Below are 19,613 nucleotides of genomic sequence, written 5' to 3' on the forward strand. Positions count from 1 at the left end.
ATAAAAATGTGTTTTTATGCATGAAACATCTCCAGGTTTATTGTATAAGCTTTATTATGCATAGACTTTTCAACTATTAATTCATTTAAACCACAGCTGGCTCCTGTCCAGCTGAACATGATGGCAGGATTCATGTCATCATTGTAAATCCTGTAAAATAGTCATAAAATGAAAAAAAAAAAAGAACATACATGTATCGTGTCAGTTTTCTAAAATACAAACCTGTACAATGACCAAGTTAATTTTGTGATTGCTGTAAGAAAAATGGAAAAACGTTCTTCTCAAAAGGACCTCAGAGCTAAATATAATCACTTCTGCTTGTGTTCCCCTGTGAAGCTGCATCATTTAGGCAACTTTAATTTCACTGCACATTCACTGACTGAATGACTCGGGGGCCAGAGTGACTCACTGAAAAATAACATGTTGGAAGTAGATTATTGTTTTGCTAATAATATACAACGTTTGTGTAACAGGAAAAAGAGCAAAATAAAAATTACTGCTGTCAGGTGAAATCTGATTTTTGTGTTTTTTTTATTGATTGTACTAGAACTGAAAAGGTTATCTATGATTTGAACATGAATATAATTAAAAAGTCACTTACCAGAAAATCTATCAGTCAGGGTTTTCATCCGACAGCAACCATATAGTGTCTACAGAACAGAAAACTGAATGTACAAGTGAATGTACTGAATGTTCAATGTACAGTTTTACAATCAAGGGCAAAATCTGTCAATCATCTGTGTCATACTTATCTTAAATATTTCAACTTTTGGCATATATGGCCCCAAAAGGAAGGCAACATAATTTAATACATCAATGCTAATAAAAAAAACATCAGTGCCACAAACATCTATATTTCTTCTAAATGTTACAAAAATTCTCTACGGATGTTTACAATATATTTTATGTGAAGATATACTTCAAACCACACAGTTATGTAGCAAACTTTCTTTTTTTTTCTAAACTTTGTATGTCTGCTGTTTTACCTATTTATTTTTTAAAAAAATGCCCACTAAAAGCAGATTACATTCACTAACATGTAAAGCATGACCCCAAGGTTCAGCAAATATTAAGGACAATATCATGGATTGGGGCTTCTGGACTTAAGTCTCCAGGGGTCTTGAACATTGACCTGAAATCAATGACTCGCGTCAACAAGGGAGTATCAGGCAAGTGGTCTCCCTCTAGACAATCAATGGCACAGACTGATTGGAGAAAGTCTGTGGAGAAAGGAAAAGACTGCAGAGACAGTAGCCCATTTCAATGATTCACTACCTCATTTTAAACAGTGTTAGAGTACAATAGGTCACTGTTTGTGTGGTCAAGTTTTAGTCTTAGTGGGAGTTTGTTTCCAGAACAGTCTAGTTCAGTACTGTTTTTTTCATACCTGGTCTTTTGTATTCCTGTCTAAATTGATCTAATCATTCTTAAGGTTTGATCATGTTTTTTTGTTTGTCATAGTGTTTTATTTTTGTCTCATCCGGTGTAAAACAGTATCTTAAAATCCTTTAACTTTCAGTAGAGTACCCGATATAGTAACCTTATCTGCAGTTTGACAGTTCATATTGTCAGATTAGCCACTAATGATCAAATAACATCATTTCTTAAAATGTCTTCAAATGTCACTTGAATGTTTTATGTGCTATTATGCAGTAATAGTTGTAATAGTAATAGTAGTCAAAGGTTTGGACACACCTTCCCCATGCACTTGAATGAGAAAGTGTGTCCAAATCTGTGACTGGTACTGTACATATGTGTCAAAGTCAAATATTCTGACCCAGGTCTTGTCGAATCCAGCTTTGCAGGGTGATTCAGAGGTGTTTGCATCTTTTTCCACATTTACTACAAATTGTTTGAAATTTTAAAAACATATCACGCATCTCTAGTTTGACTCATTCATTACTTCTAGACACCCACTGGTCACAAGATATTTTAGTATATACATCATTTTGAGGAGACTTGAATCTTGCTTGAAACTGGTAATTTATCACAGTGGACATCGAGTTGGGTTTTTTTTCAATAAAAGTTATGTCAAGCTACTTTATGGTCATGTGGTAATGTGACTAAAAGCAGAGCCACTTGTTGGTGTGTTCAGGTGCTTGCTAAAAGCTCAAACATCCTATACATAAGACATAGCTGCTAAAAAGAATTGCATTAAAGAGCCATTTTCACAAAATAACAAAACCCCAAACACAAACATGACAGTAAGCATGTGTAGGCCTAAAAAAATGGTAATGTGAGTTTGAAAGAATCTTGCTTCAAAAAAAGGTGTTAATTGGCAGTTGATTTCACTAACATGAATTGAAACCAATGAATGTTTAGAGGGTGGAATTTCAGGCTATTTGAATGCTTTGGAAAATAGCTTACAATAATCATACAGTAAGTACATGGGATTAGTCATTAAAGGGCTAATACATGTAGAATCATTTGTAGTTTCTGTCATTTCAACCAGCTCTTTAGATGCATCATTCGTGGTTAATCTAAGATTTCAGGTTCAGCGTCCATGCAGGTCTCCCAGGGGTTACGTGGCATGTGGGGCATGGAGATGAGGAGCAGGGCAACTCCGCTGAGGATGAGCAGGGTGAAGGAGGCGCAGGCGCAGGTAAAGGACCAGGAGTAGTAGTATTCAATCCAGATGGTCTCGTCACTGTCAATCATGCGCTTGACAGACTGGCGCATTACTTCGACAGAAATGATGATGCAGAGGCCTGCGTGCCAAAACAGTAAGAATGGGTTGTAACGGACTGGAAAGAAGCAGATGCTTCACTTACATTCATGGCATTTATGTTGTCATATCTGTTTAATCAAATGTTATTACAGTTCCACATTTTCACTGCAAGATTGTCAATTTTGTTTTAGCTTTGCGCCTGTAACAGTGAATACAGCGCTAGATGGGATTCACACCCATCACAGTTAATTTAACACTTGGATATTTTGAAATGTCAGCCCAGAGCTACATCAACTCTATCAGCACGTGCCAACTCTAAAAAAATGTCAGTGGCTTGGTCACTAAAATTAACTACAAAGACAATCATCATCAAAAGAAGAGGTGTGCATGATGGTGACACTGATACAACTCATTTGAATTTGAGTTGTAACATAGAGACAAGAGTACAAGACAAAGGCTGATCTGGGATTATCGGCCATAACTGACCTGCAAAGGCAAAGAACATCCCAGCAGGCCGGAGCAAGTAGTCACGCCCCTTCCCGAAGGAGAAGATGACACAGAGTGTGCCCATTATCATGAAGAACAGACTGAAGATGGCGATGGCTGCCGCTGAGATATTGTACTCTGAAGAGAGGGAAGAGACAAAGGAAAAGAGGAAAGAATTGGGAACAGCAAGATAGAGTGAGAAAGGGAAGAAAAGAGGTGGAGGGAAGAGAGACGGCAAAGCTGTAGCGATTAAAAAATTGAGAGAGTGAGTAGGAAACAGAGGGATGTAGTACTGTTTACATAGCAATTGTTTCAATACAGCACTCAGGCGGGTTATGACACAGATAATTAGCCTTTAAATTAGCCTCACTTTAAAAAACAACAGTCAGTTACCCAAACTGGCAAAAATGCCATTTGCATGACAGATAAGATGCTGCAGGCTCATAACAAGATCTTTAGAAAATCTCTCTGTCTTACCGCCCGACTCCCCTCCTAACTGTTTGTCAGATAAACATAATCTAGTCTTTCCCTCGCCATAACACTCCAACTGTGATAGAAATGATCCTTGGAGCATCCTATTCCATTTCAGCACCCCGACTGTGGAATAACACCAAGTGTAAAATAACCTTACAGTCTCTCCAGTGTAGGTCGGCCTCATTCTGTGTCTGTTTGAGGACTGTTGGTTTGTGTGACTATATATGTGTATGTAAGTGTCAACCCTGTTCACTTTTGCCTTCTGTGTTATGTTTCATCAACAGATTTGCAGGCTGCCCAAATTCACTAACTTATTTTTTTTTGCATTGATTCAATGTAGTTCTTTCTCTTGGTAAAGTGGGTGAATTACATTATTCTCAATGTGCTAAGTAAAGCTTTTAAAATCACTCTTTGTATGAAATGTATTGTACAAATCAAGTTGCCCTTGCTGTTCCTGCCTGCACACACTTATACATAGTTATAAAATAAGTGACCATTATGTGTTTTGCATTATAGATACAATATACAGTCCTGTTGTACCTATACAGTGTATGTATGATGTAACGTAATGTAATGAAGCTGTTTCCTGGAGATAGGTTCACTTTGAAAATATCAATCTAGCTAACGAAGAAAAGATGAGGAGATGACAATCAGGTTGCTTACAGATTACTCCCTTATCTGATATGAAGGACAGTGCGCACTATAACTGTGTTTGCATTCAAAGGTTTTCTCATGATGTTGAAAAAAACGTAATCTAGGTGGCTTTAACAGTTCCTACAAAACATATTTTCAATTGTAAATTAGTTGTATATGAATTTGTAGGAGACATAGTGTTGTGTTGTAGGGGGTCTTATATGTGACATAAAATGCACTTCATGTGTTGTATTTAGGTTTGTGTTTGACGGATATGTGGTATGTACTGTATATGCATGTATGACACTGTGTTTTACCTGATTTACTGTTCACCATCTTTCCTTTTACTTTACTAGAAAATGGTTTTGTTGTATTTTTTTTCTCATCAGAGACGTTCAGTTAGGTCTCTGAGAAAAAAAATGTATCTGTTGTAATATGTAGTTTCAGTGTCATTGAGGAGGCACCCACCTTTCTGGGTCTTGACTTCAAAAACTTCAGCTTCTTCCCCAGATGTAAAGTGTTTGAAGTAGGAACAGTTTTTTGCTGCAGAGTAAGACAGGGAGAGAGACATGAGGCATAAGACATGAGAGACACTTTACGCGGGTGGATGCAAGCAAACCCAGCAGCTTGAACCTGTGCTTCTTTGGTTGAAAGGCATTCTTTATTAAGCCAGAAAATTAGTGCTTGTTATACTGTATTTTGCCCAAGCATAAATAAAGCCTATGCAAAATATCAAATATCTAGGTATCCAGCTGACTGGGAAGCATACAAATTTCTGTAAAATAAAAACTAGGAATGCTAAGTACAACTTTTATAGAAATAGTCTTTCTCATGATTTTCGTAATCCTAAACAGTTCTGGAACAGGATGAAAAGTATCCTTAGCCCCAGTAAAAGCTCTGTTGCACAGATCCATGTTAATGATGAAGTTGTCCATGATGGTTTAGTTGCTATTATTTCTTAAGTTTTCAGTCATCATTCACATTCACATTCCTCTGTTTGTAGTTCTTACTCTTTTGTTTCACTTTATTTAAATCATCAAATTGGCAACCTAACTACCAGTGGCTAAATTTTCTTTCAGACATATTTTACCCATTGAAATTATGCAAGTTATTTCTGCTCTTAATGTTGGCTGTGCTCATGGTCCCAATGGCTTAGAGGCTAAGTTTATAAAATTAGCTTCTCAAGTGCTTATTTTCCCACTTGCTGACCTATTTAATCTGTCCCTATCCACTTGTAATCTTCCATCTATTTGGAAATGTGCTAAAGTGACTCCACTTCATAAAGGTGTAGACCCCCTAGATCTTAATAATTAGACCAATTTTTATTATTTGTACTACAGATAAAATATTTGAAAAGTTAATTTTTAATCAATTATCACAGTACATTAATGATCACAATATTTTATCCCCCTTTCAGTCTGGTTTTCGTTCTAATGTTTCTACCACTGTGGCCATTGTACAATTTTCTAATGATGTATTATCATCTTTAGACAAAGGTTATTTCACAGGGGCAATTTGTATTGATTCAACCAAGGCTTTCGATTTAGTTGACCATTATCTTCTTCTTCATAAACTTTATGCTATTGGTGTCTCTCAACAGGTATTATTTTGTTTTAATTCTTACCTCCATAACTGTTGTCAGTGTGTTTCTTTTCATCACAATCAATCAGATTATTTAATTGTTGAAAAGAGTGTACCACAAGCATCTATCTTGGGACCTTTACTTTTCTCTATCTTTATTAATGATCTTCCTAAAATTTGTTCTAATTGTTCTGTTCACTTATATGCAGATGACACAGTTTTATACACATCTGACTCTCATATAATAAAACTCAAAGCTCTCTGCAATCAGAATTTTCTTTTGTTCAAAACTGTTCTTTAAATAACAATCACATATTGAACAAGCAGAAGTCTTGCAGCATGTTATTTGGTACTAGTTATAATCTTAATCATTCACCTGCTGAGTTGGTGCATCTCAAGGGGCTTATCCTCTATTTAAAATCTGAAATAAATAAATAAAGCCAGACATCTCTCTCATTTCTAAATTGGTAAAGAATCAGCATGCACAACTGTTGCAGTTTCTCTTTGGCTATTTGATCAACACCGCCTCCAAATCACAGCAGTGTTCTGTGACTTGCTGTCATCCTAAAAAAAACAGTCCCTCACTTTCCTTCATGTTGGCTGTGTTTACTTCTCAGAAATCAGTCCATACCCATTTCTACACAAGAATGACACATTTCTGCACTTTGCTCGCCCAAACTCTTTTGAACACAAATTTCAATATAGCCTCGTACAGAAAAGTGATTTTCCAAGATGCAGTCATTTCCCACACATCCATTTATCTATTTGTTGAGGGCAGATGGGCTGAGAGGGAGGGCTGGAGAGGATGTAAAGGCCAAACCTTTCCTCCACTCACCATCCTTTCTTGCTGAGATTAAACCCATAAAGCAGACAGGTGCTGTCTCTGTCCACAGAGATGGACAATATTTGTGTGTTGGTGTCTGTGTGCACATATGTGTGTGTACTTGGCAACGGAGGAGCTGTTTGTTACACAGGATGAGAAAGAATCACTAGAGGTAACCTAGCAACAGGCTGCTGCAGGTCTTGGCTAGTCCTATCTATTTAGGCATGTAAAGGCATATCAAGAGTGTGTGCATGCATAGGTGTGCATATGTGCATGTGTGTGTGCGTGCGTGCGCAAGTTGGCGGTAGGGAGAATTGGAGGTGGGGTCACAGTGCAGCTTGAATTTGCAAATATATTATTTTCATTAATCTTTTCTCAATAGGTGTCTTTACCTCTGGGGCTCAGCTTATCTAAGCTAATGTGTGTTTGTGTTGGGTGTAGCTGTAAGATTTACCTCAGTCTCTATGAAGACTGTTATCTACCCACCACACAAAGGTAAGACAGTAAGACCTCTTATATAAACAAAGGAAACTTTGAGAGACTGAGCCTTTAGTTATTTGTGTGATCCCATTGAATTAAGAAAGATAATGTAGAGCGCAGTGAAAGAATATTAGTTAGGATAGTGACTGATTTTCTTAGGTTTAGTTATTGACGGTTCGCCCCACATAGTTACTGTCACTATGTCTTTCTAGCATGTCAGTTTGCATATATTATAACGGTGGCAGATTTAGCACTCAAAATTTGCTGTAATTTTAAAAAAAGCGGGTCTTCGATTTCACACAGAACAAGACAGAAGCAGATGTCTCATTTTAAGCTGACAACCGTGGATTTTGACGGCTTAACCCTGTTTGGGTCAAATTTGACCCATTTTGACATTTGAAAGCAATAAAACACCCTAAATAACATTCTTTAAGTCTGAAATGTTATGATTTTTTTCCAAAGTGGCCCAGAATATGCAAAAATAGAAATATTTAAAAATGATTTATTATTATGATTGATGGTTTTAATGGTTATAATGAAACTTACTATTCAAAAATGTTGTTGCATTGTTCACTTTCAATAAGATTCATAGAAATAATTAAGGCTGTTATGTTCTCCTGTTTTATATAACATGAGATCATAATATAGTGTGATTGCTGAAGTGTTTTCTCCATAAACAAATAATGTCACACCTAAAGAAAACATTCTCTCTGCTCTCTGAAACATTAATGAAGGATAAATCACCCATTTATTAATGACAGTAATAATTAACAGTATATGGATGCAAAATACATTTGTGGTTCAAAGTTTGGTATAGAGACTAACTATAAAGGAATACTTGAGGCGGGTCAAAAATAACCCACTTCATACTGTGAAGGGTCAGAATATGAACAGTATGTAAGGGTTAAGTGATGCCTGATTACCTGATATCAGACAGAATTGTCAACTCGACTCGGTGGAGTGAGTGGATTCAAAGGTCTGGACCCAGGCAAGGTGTCTGATGCTGGCAGATTTTATCAGGTGTAGGTCGCCAGTGTAAGATAATGCTAACGCTACATCTCTGTGAGTTGGTTGAAAAGACTTTTTTCTAGCTGATTCGGTTTAAAAACCGAGAGGCCAGTGAATGGGGTCTTAAATATGAACAAACATGATATAATGCTAAAAGACTGAGGAAAAAGCCACATATCCATAAAATCAGCATCCTAACCAGATGATGATCCATGTAGAAGAGCAGAAAATAAAGAAACAGAATTGTTTTTGTGTGCTACAGGTAGTTAGCCTTGGTATTGTGATACATATATTTTAAATTAAAATGTAATTAAAATATTATTCTAATAAACCTTGGCTTGAAGTCTTACTATAGAAAGAAGAACAAGTATTTTTATAATGTAACCGATATAGTTAACTATTGACATGTTCCTTGCCTTTATACTGTTGGTAGTGACAGCAGCAGTTCTAAATGAAGCATTTCTCTTAAATAAAAAGTCACGACAGGAGAGGAAATCTCTTCTTTCCTCAGTACTTTATCTTGGTACTAAGACAGAAGACAGGAAGAGCAGTTAGGTGTGATTCATCCACATGATTTATCCACTTTGCTACATTTTTTTAGTTTTCACTGCCACAACAGATGCCATTATTATTCTTCTTCTCTGTTGCCAAAAACACACATCTGCGTTGCTATTACTAAGTGCAACCACAATATGAGTACACCATAAAACACTTTTTGCATTGAAAGTAAAACTACACTGCCCAAAAAAGGTAAACAAAATAAATCTGGCTTGTATTGCAAATCCAGATGAGGAAAATTCAGTGTGGAGGAGAACATCTGGGTGCGTATCATTGACCTTGCAAGTCTGGCTAATAGGGGGATTTAGTTCCAGGTGGGAGAGTCATTAGAACGAAGTATCGCCTGTCATTTTAGTTTCGCCTCTTTCCATTAAACTCTGCTGACACCTCCTCTCTTTAATATGCAGCCTCTCCTTTCCCCTTACCTTTGGCACTTTGACTCCGCTCCATCCTCTCCTCTCCACTTGCACTTTTGCATGCATTTTAAAAGTTTTTCTGTTTCTCTCTTTCGCCACAACTTCTGCTTTCTTTCTTTTTACAGCTAGTTTCTCTGTTCATATTCCTCCTTCCACTCACTCTCCACCTATCCTTGACATTTCTGAGGATACATAACATCAAACTGACAGAATTATTATGGTACCATGTTTTTACCCATAATGATATCTTTGGTCCTGGAAATAGTTTCTATTTCTTTAGGAGTGTTATGGAAGATGGGTTTTTCAGGTGATGGGGGGGCTGTTCTTTTTCTAGCCACACAGAATGACCAACTAATTCTGGGTCAATGTGAATAGGATGGGTGGTATTTGAATGGCTATTCCACCAGGAGCTCTGATAACTAGGACACCACAGTAAAGGAGAGTCCTTGCGACCCTTGTGTTCCTGTACTTGCATGTATGTGTGTGTGATCATCATAATCACCACAAACCGCATCCTAGCACAGCATTCTGTAAATGGGGGCAGCAGTTATCTCTGAATATGTATTTCCTTTTATATATTTCAAATTTACATAATGGGTAATGATTCATACAAATTTTGGACCTTGTTTTCCAAATGCAAAATCAGCACCACACCTCCACATTTTTGGCTGTGCACCCAAAGCAGAAACCAGACAAACCACAGAGGAAAATAACTGGGTATCTAGAGAGTGAAAATGGTGGCTCAAGGTGAATACCCGTGCTTTTAAGGGCATGAATTGGGGGCACCAGCCAGGTATTGAGTCACAGAAAGAAGTCGAGGAGGAGAAAGGTGTTTTATTTGAAGTGTAAGTGGTCAGGGGGCAATCTCTTTCCATTGTAAAGCTGGAAAAAACATGTGATGCTTGACCACTTGGAAACTGTAAAACACAGCTGCAAATAAACACATTTTCCCTTGCCTCTCCTTGCACATATGCATCGTAACACATACATGCACACAAAAGCATTATTTATGCTCTTTATTTTCCTGCAGAGGAGCATGATGTTATCCATAAAGGGTCTGTTTGATTTTTTTTTTACAGCTCTCAAGCTGTCATCATGCGTCATTTGTGGGAAGCTAATTTCAAAAGTCATCTGGGTGCAATGCTTTGCTGCCATTGTTATGCAACCTCTTCACAAAAGCAGCATAATTGTGCCTATATGAAAAAGTGTTTGTGTATGCGCCTCTTGACGACTAACTCCCCGTGTGTTTGGGAAAATGCAAATGCATGTTATTAAGTCCAATCACCGCTGCTTGCTTGGGTATACACTGTTCATCAAGGCTGTAATCTGTTATGGTGCACTCTGGATCAACTCTGGGTTTTTTTTATGATTGTGCTTTGCTGATGTGCTCAACACTCAACCTACAACACACATTAAATTGAGAACTAGATAAAGCAAAGCTTGTGTGATGTTGTTTGCCAGTTAAACACTCCATTAGGCTGTAAACTCAGTGGATTCTTACTTAGGTAGACAAATCTAAAATTGTATTAGAGCTCTTTTTGCCCCCTGAACCTCACAGGCATCCTATAAACTACCAGAGCAGGATGTTGAAAGTAGTTGTACAATTTTGCACCAGTGTTGCTAAGTGAGCTAAAAGGATCTAAATATTTTTTCAGAACTGTCAAATGGATGAACTAGTGCAGGTTGAATATTGGAATATTAAATCTATGGAAACTATCAAAATAACTCCATGTTGCAGACATTGTCAAGAGGTGTTAATGTTGTCTGTGGTTGGCTGACTTGCTAAGTGCAACGCTATTATACACTCATAAAATTTGCAATCTAGCCAAGCCTTCAGCCTGAAAGCACTCTATCAAGGAAAAAGCAAACCGCTGAAGTCAGACAGAAATATGATCCTTTTTGTTGTCAAACTCACTAGCAGATTGACGAATGAGATGCCATTAGAGAAAGCAACTGTTTGTAAGAGAAGAAATTTCCAGACACCTTTTTTTGGCCACTGGAGAAACTCTGTATTTAACTTTTCCCCACAAGCCTCAGCCCTGCCTGGTGAGGACGGTCAGTAAAACTCACTCTGAGGAGGGAAAAAAGAAATCATCAATCAGCATCTCACCCAGTGTCATCTCAAAATTAGGTGGTGTGACAAACAACACAGAGCAATTGCGATCTACTCCCCTAATAGGGACACACCACCAAACTCACCAGCCACATTAGATCCATTTCTGACGACAGCAGGGCCACAAATGGGGAGAGATGGGCTTGTATAACCACAACTGACGTGGGAGCAAACAGCAGAGCAGCACACTTTTTAAGATAATATGACAGAATGACTCTTTTCTCCTTATAACCCAAGTGTGGGAAAAAAAAATAACTTTGTGGGATTGTAGCCAAGAGAAGATTTTTCTTGCCACACACTCTGACAGGTGGCAGCAGACATGGGGAAGGTGGAGCCCTGCGTTACTGAGCTGAACTCCCCTTGGCGCACAGCTGGGAAGCAAGAAAGGCGAGGCAGCCGACAAGTTTAGTCTGTCAGATGGCTTCTCTCTTTCAATGTTGAGCATTAGAGAAGCAGTTGGGATTCTACACTGGTACCTGACACTGTTTTACTGCTGCTGTCAGGTTGTGAAGGTATTAATTCATCATAGAGATAGGAGATATGGAGTCAGTCAGCTACAATATGCTCGTCATGCATTCCACAGGTGATTGACTTGTGGGATGGGAAAAATCTCTCACTGTTGGTCTTAACAGATAGAAATTTCTGTCTCCATTCTGTGCCAAGAAGGTGTTTTGGACGCCATTGATATCCCTATAGCTGCCACATTTTTATGGCAGGCATACATCTTGTCTAGTTGCATTTACTGGTCCTGTTTTTCTGGTTCCTAAACATGCAATATATAAAATGTAGTACATCTCTCTTCACTGAAAGTCCCCCCCCCCCTTCTTTGGACACCGTAAAAGAGCTCCCCATTACCCCTTCAACAGAGACATCCCTGCCTCTATCCACCCACGCAGACTTCTGCTTTCTTCCCCCAATCCCCTTCATCCCTCCCGAGTCTCCCAGGTGTACTCTAACTCATGAGCTGGAGCAGGAAGCCACACTTCATTAAGGTCTGTACTGATCCTGAGGTGCCGGAGCCGGAGGCTAAGTCAATGATAGAGCCAGAGTGAAATCTCTCTGTTAGTCTGCAAGGCACGAACACACAGCCAGAGGCCAGCGAGACACTGTTTACCCCAGGGCTGGCTCGGTTCAATTTTGGCTCTTGTAATTAAAGCTACAAGGCTATTTTTGGAGAAGCAGACTTTTTAAATGCACGACAGAAGGGTTTTGACTTACTTTTTTTTGGAATCACTTACTGTATGCAACATTATGCAAGGAAGGGAGAGAACTTCCTTTTTACCTTTTTATTTTTTTGATACAGATGCTGTAGCGAGCAACCTCTCCCACTTTTTGGTTTTTCTTTTTTTATGATTAAGCAAGAGTTTGGCCACAAATTGGTGGGTTTAAGCACCGTGACATCAGAATTTACTCTGGGAATTAAGTGCAATCCCTAAAAACTGCTCTCTAGACAGTCTCGCATCTGAGATCAAAGCCAACCTCAGATCTACTGTGAGTCAGAATGAACAAGGGGTGTAGAAGTTAAATTGCACCCTTATGAACTTTTATCATAGAGAATCAGACAAAATACTGACAAATGATGTAATTCCTGTTGTGATGTGAGAGATGCGACAACAGAGTTACGAGAAAATGAGAGAAATAGGGCCTTAGCTGTGAGGTAAATGGGGCTCTGTTGGCCCAGGCAGAATGTTTTCATGTTTGTGTCATGTGTAACTGTGAAGTATAGCAGCAATGCTCTTCCATTACGCACTTGACTTCAGCTGTTCGAGTGTGCTTAATTGGCAGTCTGTTCAGAGACTTCCTCTGTGGAAGATAATGATGGTTCAGTGGAAGGCTGGGCATAGAACTGTTGCACATTCAGTCCTAATGCACGGCCATGTGTGTGTAGTGTGCATGCCAACATACTGTATTTGCTGGCATGTGTCTTTGAGAGGGGAGAAGCAAAAAAAGAGGAAGGAACAGACACACAGATGGAGATTGAGAAAGCAGAGTGGAAGAGACACTTTAGACTCCAACCATTTCTTTCCCTTCTCTACTTCCACCAGTCCTTAAAAAGACAGTCCTTAAAATGATTTGTAGTATCAAAGCAGCAATATTTGAGGGTTTAATGTTCCAGGATTTATGGAAAACTTAAATACAATTTGCTTTGTCTTTTTCTGATACATATGCAAGGATTAATGAAAAATGTGAGGTGAAGGCAACCCCCCCCCCCCACCACCAGTTCTGTAGAGCTGAAACCCACATACATCAAAGTCAAGGCTTAATTTGATCTTGTGATACAGGAAAGCAGATAAAAGGTAGCAGATACACCATGAAGGATGTTCCCACAATATCCAGCTGAAGTCATTTTTTCTGCTGTTTTTTCTTAATATTTCATTCACTTTCCACCACCATTTTTTCCTCCTCTGTCTTTCTAAATCTGGCAAAAGACAAACTCCTGATTGTGACTATACAGTTAGGGGAGCTGTCAGCTAGCAACCGCACAATAAATTCACTTTACAAATAGAAAAGTTTTACCTATACATATTACATCTATGTCTGACCACATCAAGTGTCAAGAAGACCTTGACATGAACCTTTACTGTAAGCACAAGCAAGAACCCTACTCACAAAACCACATCATCAAACAGCCGACATTCTTTCACCAGCTGTAATATGAGGAAGCTCCGTACCTCCAGGTAAACTGATGGGGCCGCAGCCTTTGCCTTGGGGGTCCTCCTCCACGATGAAAATGCTCTTCTTGCAGAGCCTCCAGAGGCCAAAGTGGGCCGCCTCGCAGGTAGCGTTGAACTTCTCCACCCGGGGGCTAAGCACAGCCCAGTGGTCAGTCACCACGGCTGCCAGCATTGACGACATGCCCACCAAAATCACCACAGAGGTGATCTTGACCTTGGTCGCCTGCTCCTCATACATGTTGCTGCTCGATGTGCAAAAAGTTGTAAGCAGGAAAGAGGTGTTAGTCTGTGTGTGCGCGTGCCTGTGTTTGCATGTGTGTGTGTGTGACACGAGTAAGTGAAATGCTAGTGTGTATGTGGCTTTGTCTAGATAGAGTGTGTGAGATCGTAAAGACGGTCAAAGTTGCCTTTGTCCTGCTTGTTTTTAGCTCCTCTGCGTCGGATGTTGACTCCAGAGGTTCCCCCTGTCTTGTTCACAGCTTCACTACACTTCTGATGTCCTCTCCTCTCCCGTCCACGACTCTTTCTTTCTCTTTCTCTGCCTTGTGCCTGGTGCTTGGTTAAAAAAAAAGGGGGCCAGATAACAGTGCCCTAGTTTCTACCGCTCTCCTCTCTTCCTCTCCCTCCCTAGTTGCTGTTGGTGAGCTGAGGCCATTCAGCTACATGATGATATACCGGGAAATGTTTACACCTATCACACCTATTACCTGACCCTTCTGATGTTGATAAGTCGGGTCAAGATCAGACACTTTCATTTAAAGTTTAGACACATTCTATTGATTGTGAGCGTTCCAGTTGTGCACTTCTAACTACAGCATAAAAGACAATCCAGTGAAAACCTTTGTCAAGTTTTGACAGTGCTGTTTAATATTTCATTTGCATGCCAAATACTGATGTTATCAATCTATCACTTATCTAGAACATTCTCTGTCAAATCTCTCTCATATTCTTATTCAGTCCGATCTGTTTCCAGCTCAGTTGTCTCTGGTGCTGTGTGCCAGGGGACTCTTGGGGGGGAGATTTCCTTTATTAGTTGTCGTCTGAATGAGCTAACCTACTTACTCAGCCAATCAGCTGTCAAGGTTTGAGACACGGGTCCCACCTGATGGCAGCAGCTGATCCGAATTCGGAAGGGCAGAAAAAGGGCTTCAACAAAGGACCTTTAAAATGTTTTGTTTATTCTGTTTATACAGTTTAAATATGCTTGTCTATGCAGCACAGTAGAGAGTTCTCCATTTCCGTTCATTCCTGTGTTTAATGAATCAACCTTCTGTATGTTCTTGAATATGTGTGTACATTAAGTTAATTGGAACAAGCTCTCCTGCTTACTTTTGAAATCCTACAAGTGGTTGTCACATACTGTATGCTGCACTTGGTTGCTACTATGTCTTTTCCTTTTATGAACTGACATGATAAAGCCTTTAATATTATCTCCTTTATAGATCTAGGGAAAGAAATGATATATCACACAGTTTGAGGAGGGAAAAACTGTAAAATCCTGATACATCTCAGAGGCACAATCAACCTTTCCCCCATGAAATACTTGAGTAAATGGACATGCTTTTTATAAACCACTTTGCCCCACTTTAGACAGGACTCTGGCCCATTTTCAGCCCTGTCAACGCTCGCACAGCTCTGGGTTTTTTAACACATTAAATGGCAAGACATTTAAAGCAAGCGCTCAAGGTAAAGGGAAAGTCTTTCACGAGAATGATACGATGCTTGCTTGTTTGTGTGAATGTGCGTGTGTAAGAGTGTAAATCAAAGAGAGAGTCTGGAAGCTTTGTATATTGTATAGGCCAATTATATGAAATAGGCATTCATGTCTGTGTGTGTAAGGAAGAGAAATGGACAGAAAAAAAACACAGTTGTGTGAGTGTGACGTCTCACACTTTTTAGAAAATGAATGTAACTTGAGAGAACCAAAGTGCTTTCTGTAAACACCATCACAAGCTAACTGAACCAGGAAATTGATCATTAAAGATAAATCATTTCACTCACTAGCTTTGACAAAAAGAAACCCCACAGTGGGGGTTGAGAGGAGATGAGAGACAGTTGTGTTCATTATCACGCTCCACCTGGATACATTTGCAGTGAAACAGCTTTTTCTCCCAGAGGACGAGTCCCTTGCTGAGGCTGTGAGAGCGACCGCTTGTCTCTAAGTGTGTAATAATAGTGTCTTTTGGCGCAGCCTGTCTTACTGGGTGACCCTCTGACCTGCTTCATTTGCTCATGGTCCCCTGGCGTCTGCAGAGAGACAAAACACCTCACAGTTGCAGAGTCTCCAAGCAACAGCCGGCGGTGTGGATGACCGTTGTAACCCGTTATCAACGATCAAGTGTGTCTTACTGGAGGGATCAGCTCATGTCAACTGCGGAGGGATGAGAAACGCTGAAAACAGATGACAGCATCTGGCGAGGAGGCATCTCTTACTCACTTGTAAGTGCCACTCACTGGATTGTCATCAATATTAAGCCTACCAGGAATATAGCTGGCAAGCTCTCAGTGGCAGATCTGCTCGAGCAATGACAGAAACATACAAAATCACTTCTACTGAAATCAAGATTGACACGTCTAAACTCAGCAGTGATTAACTTCAATTATGGCTGCCAGCTTCCCTGTTAGAATTTTTATTCCAGGATGAAAAACAACCTTAATTGGTGGCTAATTTTACCCATAGCAGAATAGATTGCATAGCCTTCAGAGGGACCCGACTGTATTCATTTGCTAATGACAGGCAACATTACTCAAGCTAAATTAGATTACCCATGCCCCAAGGCCATTTCTATGAGGGTCATGTTAATATTCTTCTCTAAAACAGCGGGATCAGTCACCATACACGTTCGCCTCCGTGGCACCATCCTCACTCATTTAACCTGTTATACCAAGAGCTTTTCTCCATCCATCTACGTGAAGCAGAGGTTATGTGATGTTGGATAGTGAATTGTGGGTTAATGAGCAAAGATTAAAGAAAAATGAAATTAGGTGAAAATTACAAGGGCGGGCGTAGCTGCTGTACTGCAACATCACATATTACTATCAAAAAATAATTTCCCCAGCTAGATAAACAGCTCTGTTTCCTCTTTGAACAAAATGAAATCACACCAGCATAATTATCCATATCAGACAGCAACTGGATAATGTATGAGGCACATCATACCTCAGTGTATGTAATTATCTAACTGGTGGTTTTATAAACCTGAAACAGAGAGTTCTCTCCAGGAACATTATGATACAGTGCTTTTGAACTATATGCAAACAGCAACTATAACAGGCCTACAGGTTTTTCCATGCAGGTTCATAGCTGCATGTGATCAAACCTTTGCAGAGCATAACTCTGAAGAAAAAAAAGTAATTGATTCATATGATTCACAGAAACACATTAAGAAAAGAAGAGTTTGCTCTGCTCACTGACTGAATCAGTCGGGCGACTGCTGAGATAAAAAATGGCTTCGTTCGGTCAGGTGGCATCTCTCTGAGGGAGAGTGACGGCTTTTTAACATTTTGATCTAAGAGCGCTGCCATTAGCGTGATGCTGACTGATTTATTTCTCTGCCAAACAATGTGGAGACTCCAAGGCTGAAGTGGCCCATTCATCATGAGATGACAGTGATTCAGTCTTATGCGTCTGAACTGAAGAGGCATTCAGGACTCGGAGAAGGTCAGTCCCAGAAATCTGAATGAAACACTACAATCAAAGGTCTTCAATGGAAAACAAGCTCCGCTGAGATTATTCCTCCACTGTAATCATTTGACATACAGTCTATACATTAACTGGTCTGTATTCCTTTGATGGAGGGTAGTCCTGTTACATTTTTCCTGGGGTGAATATGTTGATATTTTTTTAAAGAAATCACCACTAAAGCACAACAATGTGACCCTGATTTAGTTTATTGGTCTATGTACAGTATGTTTTTGGTAGTAACTAAAGAGTGACAATAAGAAAAAACAATTGCTTATTAGAATGGAACAATAAAATCAGGAGAAAAAAAATAAAACAAAGGCACCCTACTATCCAATATCAAAAAAACAAAGTACCTTCCAGTTGGTTTCTTCAATTTCTGGTGAAGGCGTCTCGGAAAATGAGTTCATGTTTTTTGATACAAGAAGACAAGAGTGCCTTAGTTTCTTTCCCTGTGATTTTTTATTCTCATCAGATTAGCACGTGCTCCGCTGAACCTCCATACTCAAAGCTTTATTATTAATTCCTTGAAAAAAGAAAATGTGCTTATTTCACCACAACAGTAAGCCATAAATAAATAAAAGCACATACAGTAAAGTACAGCTGCTGTATACACATATCTTCTCCTAATGTACTTACTGTACTTCACCTTACAAAACAGAATATTCAGTAGGTTATCTTCTTTTTTTTACTGATAACAGCAAAACCAGTGATTGTTAACCGGAATATAAAATGGTAAATTTAATTGTATGATCGATGCCAGATTGCTTCAAGCCATTATTCAACAAGCTGCATCAGTATTTGAGACATTGTTCAGTAAAATAATGCTTTGAATCATCTGTACATGTCTTTAAATGTGTATTTCTTGTGGTGTTTTTTAGTGTACTTTTATATACAACTTTACATTACAAACAAACACATTTGGATTTTTTTTCCCCACACTGTGATATAAAAGTGTAAGATCTACAATCCGAATGGATCATACTGATGGCTTTATATTACATGGGCTCAGCTGGATATATGTGGTATCGCTAAAGGAATATCAAACACACTAAATACAATCAAATACTATTCTGTGGTTGAGTGAGCTCGTTTGCCAAACCAGAACCAGCTGAATAGCCCTAAGACTGAGAAAAAAGCCCACCCCAACTGGTTCTTAGAGAAAGCTCAAGCAAACACTCACAACATTTTCTGCAGTACCTACCAATACAATAATGGCATTTTTTTCTTTTCTTCATTTTCACCAGGTCTATCTTTATCACTGGTCCATTGCTGCCACAAAGCATGGAGAGGACCTCAAAAGTGTAAAGCCTGCCACAACACAGTATTTCCTGAGAGAACTGAAAGAAAGAGCAGTGATGGATGTGCAGGATGGCCGTACACACACATTAGAGTCTTCAGGGACGCGGTTGCAGACAGCTCCCTCTGCCACTGTCTGGGGTCTCTGTTCGACACAGGAGGGGGAAATAGACGGCCAGATGGACTCACAGGCGGTGTGACAGACAGACTGCCTGGCTCTGATCCTTATCCATTAAACACTCTGGATGCCAGGGCTCCATTCAGAGCAAAAGGAAGTCCTGACCTGTGCCTTTTCGCAGTTCTGGGCACCCCCTTTTTGTCAGCTGTTCTTCTTTTGTGACAGGCACATACACAATGTCACATCCATCAGGGGAGGGGGGGATGGAAGGATGGCAGACTGATATGGAAGTGAATAAAAGGGGCCATTGAACAGAGGTGTTCCACTGACAAAACGGACATTTTGTTCCAAATGACAAACGTCAGTAAGGAAGAGACAGAAAAGAAGACAAAACCTTTCATATCTTTCATATTTGGGGGGATTCAATGGTTGACATGTACAATCTGCTAAAATATCAAACATTCAATACGTTGCAACTCGGCGAGTCAATCATTTTGTAAAGACAGACTCACAAAGCCTGCTCTCATCAAAAAGCAAAAATATTCGTCATTTGAGTTTGTTTCAAAGGCCATACATTATTCCAAAGGGCAGTGCTGGGA

The 19,613-nt window shown here is 39.4% G+C and overlaps 1 protein-coding gene across 1 annotated transcript; it reads right to left on the minus strand.

Annotated features, from left to right (window-relative positions):
* Nucleotides 1-2,475: 2,475 nt before the first annotated feature.
* On the minus strand, nucleotides 2,476-14,153 carry LOC121884813 (voltage-dependent calcium channel gamma-1 subunit-like). Its single transcript, XM_042393827.1, has 4 exons — nucleotides 13,913-14,153; nucleotides 4,730-4,804; nucleotides 3,155-3,292; nucleotides 2,476-2,708 (listed from the first exon to the last, which is right to left on the minus strand). Exons 1-4 carry the CDS (start codon nucleotides 14,151-14,153, stop codon nucleotides 2,476-2,478), a joined length of 687 nt encoding a protein of 228 aa, XP_042249761.1.
* Nucleotides 14,154-19,613: the final 5,460 nt, after the last annotated feature.

This window comes from Thunnus maccoyii, chromosome 18 (genome assembly GCF_910596095.1).
Source record: "Thunnus maccoyii chromosome 18, fThuMac1.1, whole genome shotgun sequence".
Classification (NCBI taxonomy): domain Eukaryota; kingdom Metazoa; phylum Chordata; class Actinopteri; order Scombriformes; family Scombridae; genus Thunnus; species Thunnus maccoyii.

What these genes read in the sequence shown, in the direction of transcription:
- LOC121884813 (XM_042393827.1), bottom strand. Translation starts at nt 14,153, where the DNA reads ATGTATGAGGAGCAGGCGACCAAGGTCAAGATCACCTCTGTGGTGATT. An exon ending in CCCCATCAGTTTACCTGGAG is followed by an intron (nt 4,805 to 13,912) that starts GTACGGAGCTTC and finishes CTTACTCTGCAG; the next exon opens with CAAAAAACTGTTCCTACTTC. An exon ending in GATGTTCTTTGCCTTTGCAG is followed by an intron (nt 2,709 to 3,154) that starts GTCAGTTATGGC and finishes TTTGGCACGCAG; the next exon opens with GCCTCTGCATCATCATTTCT.